This window comes from Sturnira hondurensis, unplaced genomic scaffold (assembly GCF_014824575.4).
Source record: "Sturnira hondurensis isolate 20B ecotype Veracruz unplaced genomic scaffold, ASM1482457v3 Scaffold0016960, whole genome shotgun sequence".
Classification (NCBI taxonomy): Eukaryota; Metazoa; Chordata; class Mammalia; order Chiroptera; family Phyllostomidae; genus Sturnira; species Sturnira hondurensis.
Genome location: NW_028089591.1, coordinates 184048 through 189668, shown reverse-complemented (window position 1 = coordinate 189668; position 5621 = coordinate 184048). Strand labels below are relative to the sequence as shown.

Genomic DNA, 5621 nt, shown 5'->3' with positions numbered 1-5621 from the left:
AGAACAATGGAACAGAACAGAGAACCCAGAAATAAACCCAACTCTCTATAGTCAATTAATATTTGACAAAGGGGGCAGTAACATAAAATGGGGTAAACATAGCCTCTTCCACAAATGGTGTTGGGAGAACTGGACAGCTACCTGCAAAAAAATGAAACTCGAGCACCAACTTACATCATATACCAAAATAAATTCAAGATGGATAAAAGACTTGAATATAAGCCATGACACCATTAAAGTCCTAGAGGAGAACATTGGCAGGAAAATCTCAGATATTTCACGCAGCAACATTTTTACTGATATGTCCCCTACAGCAAGGACTATAAAGGAAAGAATAAACAAATGGGATCTCATCAAAATTAAAAGCTTCTGCGCAGCTAAAGAAAACAGCATTAAAATAAAAAGATGTTTGGATGGGAAAACATATTTGCCAATGATACCTCAGACAAAGGTTTAATCTCCAAAATATACAAAGATCTCACACGACTTCACTCTAAGAAGACAACTAACCCAATTAAAAAATGGAGAAAGGACTTGAACAGACACTTCTCCAAGGAGGATATACAGAACATCCAGAGACACATGAAGAGATGCTCAATATCGCTTGCTATCAGAGAGATGCAAATTAAAACCACAATGAGATACCACTTTACACTGGTGAGAATGGCTATCATAAACAAAGCAATAAACAACAAATGTTGGAGAGGGTGTGGGGAAAAGGGGACTCTGGTCCACTGTTGGTGGGATTGCAGACTGGTACAACCATTATGGAAAACAGTATGGAATTTTCTCAGAAAACTAAAATTGGACCTGCCTTTTGACCCAGCAATTCCACTGCTAGGATTGTATCCTAAGAACCCTAAAACACCAATCCCAAAGAACCTATGCACCCCAATGTTCATAGCAGCACAATTTACAATAGCCAAGAGTTGGAAGCAACCTAGGTTCCTGTTAGTAAATGAATGGATCAAAAAACTGTGGTACATATACACAATGGAATTTTATGCTGCAGAAAGAAAGAAGGAGCTCCTACCTTTTGCAACATCATGGATGGAACTGGAAAGCATTATGCTGAGTGAAATAAGCCAGCTGTTGAAGGACAAATACCATATGATCTCACCTTTAACAGGAAGCTAAACAGCAAAACAAACAAGCAAGCAAGATATAACCAAAGACACTGAAATAGAGAATAGGCTGACAGTGACCAGAGGGGAGAGGGGAGGGAATTTCAGGGGAAATAAGGGAGGGATTTAGAGGAACCTATATAAAGGATACATGGACAACAACTGAGAAGGGTGGAAATGGGAGGGAGGGGGGAGGATGGGGGGTGGGATGGGATGGGAATAATAGACAGAAAACAGTACTTGAAAAATAATTAAATAAAAAAATTGAAAAAAAAAGAATTAGTCGTTTCAGAAAGCTCTTCAGGTGGTCAGGATTCTAGCAACAGTGACATAAGATAGCAGCCATCACAGGTTTGTGGGTAAAAGTACCTTGCAATTTCCAACTGTGGGAAGAAATACCAGTAAGGAGTAATAGGTGGCACAGTTAGTGGGGGTCTAAAAGATGATGAAGACATGACACTTGCAAGATGGACAAGGATGGCTGAGGGTCACGATGAGCTGTGAGTGGCTTCAGGGGCGTCTTTAGGAGTCAGCAACATGGCAGAAGACATCAAAACCAAAATCAAGAACTGCAAGACTCTCCCTTTTGATAGCCATTTCACCAACCAGAACCTGACCAGAAACCACTGGCAGAACTACCTGGACTTTTACCACTGTGAGAAGGCAATGGCTGCTAAAGGGGGTGATATTTCCATGTGTGAATGGTACCGGCGTGTGTGTAAGTTCATTTGCCCCATATCCTGGGTGTTGGCCTAGGATGACCACCGGACAGAAGGCACATTTCCTGGGAAGATCTGAACTGGCTGCTTCCCACCTGTCCTCTGTCTTCCATCCTTCTCCCAGGGAGGTGAAAGGGGACCTGGCTATATCCTATCCTAGGATCCTAAATCATGGCTGAACTAACAATAAATACTTGTTAGAACAGTGTAAAAAAAGATGGACAAGGATAATAATTGGGCCTCCAAGAACAATTTATGAAAATGTAATATATAGCCTTAAAATAGATTGTGGACCTAAATACCCAGAAGCACTCCTCTTTGTAAGATTTGTAACAAAAATTAACATGAATGGAGTTAATAGTTCTAATGGAGTGGTGAATCTAAGAGCCAAATCAGTGCTAGCAAAATGGCAGAATTAATATGGCATCAAAGTTTTCCTGAAGGAGATTCAGTGCCTAACAATCTAAAGAAAATATGATACCCCCACAGCCACCTGAAGAAAATCTTAGAGCAATTAATCAAAAGGAAAAACCGCAGGCCCTTCCCCTTTCCCTATGTGATTTAAACACTATTCATTTTCCACAGTAGTAAATTTCCATGATATGTCTTACAAATCTTAAAGTACTGGAAAGAAAGCTCCCTTTCAAAAGTAATTTAGGCTAACATTCAAGATGGCAGCATAGGTAAACACAACTCACTTCCATGGACAACCACATCAAAATCACAACTAAATTATAGAACAACCATCACTCAGAACCATCAGAAATCACATTGAATGGAAGTCTGACAACTATGGACTTAAAGAAATCACATCCATCCAGATTGTTAGGAGGGGCAGAGACATGGAATGGGCTGGTCCCAGGCCTGCGTGTGGTGTGTAAAAATTCAGGGGGGATATCCGAGGAGCAAGGAGTCCCAGGCCCCCAGCCCAGGGTTTCAGTGCCAGGAAGATAAGTCCCCATAACTCCTGGCTGCAAAAATTAGGGGGAATTCAGTTGGGGGAAGAACCTGCTGGAGCCTCAAGCAATTCCTCTTAAAGAACCCCCACATGGACCTACTCAGACGTACTACCTCCGAGCTCCAGCACTCACATAGGAGCTTAAAAGGCACCAGTGGCATACAGGAAGGAAGTAAATGGTTTGGCATCAAGGCGAGAGCTGGGGGACATCTTTCTTTCCCAGACTGAAAGGCCATTGTCCCTTTCTGAATAATCCCTGCTCAGAGCCACAAAGCCAGAAGGTGGGTGCATATCTGAGACTCCATCGATCACCCTGGATAAACTGTCCGACCCTAGATATCTTCTGAGACTCCATCTTATCTAACATCTGGGCCCACCCAAGCTAGCAAAGAATCTTCCATGTGAATGACAGATCTTGGCTCATGCTTCTCAACTTCCTAAATCCTCTCAAACAAGCAATAGCCAATCTCAGTGAACCCTCAGCCTCCATGCTTCTAGTTAAGTGGCCCCAGGCCCAGCACAAGCATGCCAGCCTAGGTTCACAACTTGGCTTTACCCTGGAATCTCCAAGCCGAGCACAACGAGCAGCCATCTCACATTGTTTTATAGCTCAGGCAGGGTTACCCTGGGCAAAACACAGATAGGGGCTGACCTTGGTCTACACCACCCAGGAAAGCCCATGGCCAGCACACCCAGTATATAGCTACAGAGCACATCAGAGCACCACCGCCCTGCCCCTACACAGCTGGTCTTCCACAGAGGGCAGAGGGTGGTGGTCATTAGTCACAGCCAATCCTTGCTGCTGACTGGGCTGGGTAAATCCCTCCCATTGATCTGCAAACAGCAACCAAGGCTCAACTACAAGTGGAGGGTGTACTCAGCCCACATGAAGGGCTCATCTAAAGTATCCAGTTTGGTCCATGGGAAAGGATGTGCCACTAGACCCTAGAGGACACCTACTACATTAGGCCATGCTACCAAGACAAGGAGTCAGAGCAGCTCTACCTAATACCTAGAAAGAAACACAAGGAGGCTGCCAAAATGAGGAGACAAAAAAACATGGCCCAAATGAAAGAACAGGTCAAAACTCCAGAAAAAGAACTAAACTAAATGGAGATAAGCAATCTATCAAATGCAGAATTCAAAACACTGGTTATAAGGATGCTCAAGGAATTTACTGAGGACCTCAACAGCATAAAAAAGATACAGTCAGGAATGAAGGATACACTAATTGAAATAAAGAAATATTTATAGGGAAATAACAGTAGAATGGATGAAGCCAAGAATCAAATTGAAGATTCGGAACATAAAGAAGCAAAAAACCAAAACAAAACAAAAAACAAACAAAAAAAACCCCCAGGCAATCAGAACAAGATGAAAAAAGAATCCAAAAAAAAAAAATGAGGAATGTAAGCCCTGGCTGGTGTAGCTCAGTGGATTGAGCACGGGCCTTTGAAAGAGAAGATCACGGTTCAATTCCCAGTCAGAGCACATGCCTAGGTTGCAGGCCAGTTCCCAGCAGGGGCCATTTCCCAGCAGGGGATGCACCAAAAGCAACCATACATTGATATTTCTCTCCTTCTCTCCTTCCCTTCCCTTCTAAAGATGAATAAATAATTTTTTTTTAAAAATGAGGAATGTGTATGCAGCCTGTGGGACAACTTCAGGTCTTCCAACATTCGCATCATAGGGGTGTCAGAAGGAGGAGAGAAAGAACAAGAAATTGGAAATCTGTCTTTAAAAAATAATGAAAGAGAACTTTGCTAATTTAGTGAAGGAAATAGACATGCAAGTCCAGGAAGGACAAAGAGTACTAAACAAGATGGATACAAAGAGGCCCACTCCAAAATACATCAAAATTAAAATGTCAAACTTCAAAGATAATCAGAGAGCCTTAAAAGCAGCAAGAGAAAAACAGTTAGCTACTTACAGGGCAGTTCCCATCAGACTGTCAGCTGATTTCACAAAAGACACCTTACAGGCAAGAAGGGGCTGGAAAGAAGATCTCCAAATATCCTCTTCACTGTCATCTCACATGAGATAGTTGGTGTGTAGTACTGGTCCAGGATACTGAGAGTCAGGAAGTCACTATAGCCATGGACTGTGAAAGAGGCCTTGGCCAAGGCTGCCAGGTAGTCCATGTAGTAGAACACAGACACCCATGCTCATCATAGCCAGCCAGGAGGAAGTTGACATGATATGGGGTCCGACTCTGAAGACAGTCAGCCAGGTTCCCCTGAGCGAAATTAGCTGCCTCTGTGGGAGACAATTCATAACCATTTCTTATCTTATAAAGTTGCACATTTTTCTGAATATATTCTGCAAACTGTACAGTGTCTCCAGCACTTCCAATACATAGGAGTAAGATTTTTTCACTCATCTTAAACACCTTGTCATGATCGTCCTTCATGTGGACAATACTGGTAGTGGCCAACTGCTCAGAGGCAACAAGGACAAAGTTGGGGCCCTGTATGCCAATGAAGTATTCCATGCTGGTGGGAGGCCAGGGGCTGCAGGCTGCACAGGGCACGGGACTCCCTGGCTTCGCTACCTCACCAGTGAGACAGCACCACCAACTTCAGCTTTGCTCTACAAAGACATTTGTTTTCATTACTTTCTTTTTTTGAGTGAGAGGAAGGGGAAGAGAGAAACATCAGTGTGAGAGAGAAGCACCAATTGGTTGCCTCCCATATGCATCTAGCCTGGACCAGGGGTTGGTGCCTGGACTGGGGATCATTTGCTTTTGGACTAGGGATCCTAAGTATCCAGGCCACGGGTTGCATGCACCCGTGCCCAGACCGAGGATTGAACCCTCAATCT

The 5621-nt window shown here is 43.4% G+C and overlaps 1 protein-coding gene and 2 pseudogenes across 1 annotated transcript; 2 read left to right on the top strand and 1 right to left on the bottom strand.

Annotated features, from left to right (window-relative positions):
* Positions 1-1459: 1459 nt before the first annotated feature.
* On the top strand, positions 1460-2431 carry LOC119001603 (ubiquitin-conjugating enzyme E2 variant 1-like; annotated as a pseudogene).
* On the top strand, positions 1608-1961 carry LOC119001604 (cytochrome c oxidase subunit 6B1-like). The gene has a single exon (XM_037067015.1). The coding sequence runs from the start codon at positions 1662-1664 to the stop codon at positions 1878-1880; it is 219 nt and encodes a 72-aa protein (XP_036922910.1). The 5' UTR covers positions 1608-1661; the 3' UTR covers positions 1881-1961.
* Positions 2432-3800: 1369 nt separating the features above from the next.
* On the bottom strand, positions 3801-5307 carry LOC119001605 (proteasome subunit beta type-2-like; annotated as a pseudogene).
* Between the last annotated feature and the right edge of the window lie 314 nt (positions 5308-5621).

What these genes read in the sequence shown, in the direction of transcription:
- LOC119001604 (XM_037067015.1), top strand. Translation starts at nt 1,662, where the DNA reads ATGGCAGAAGACATCAAAACCAAAATCAAGAACTGCAAGACTCTCCCT.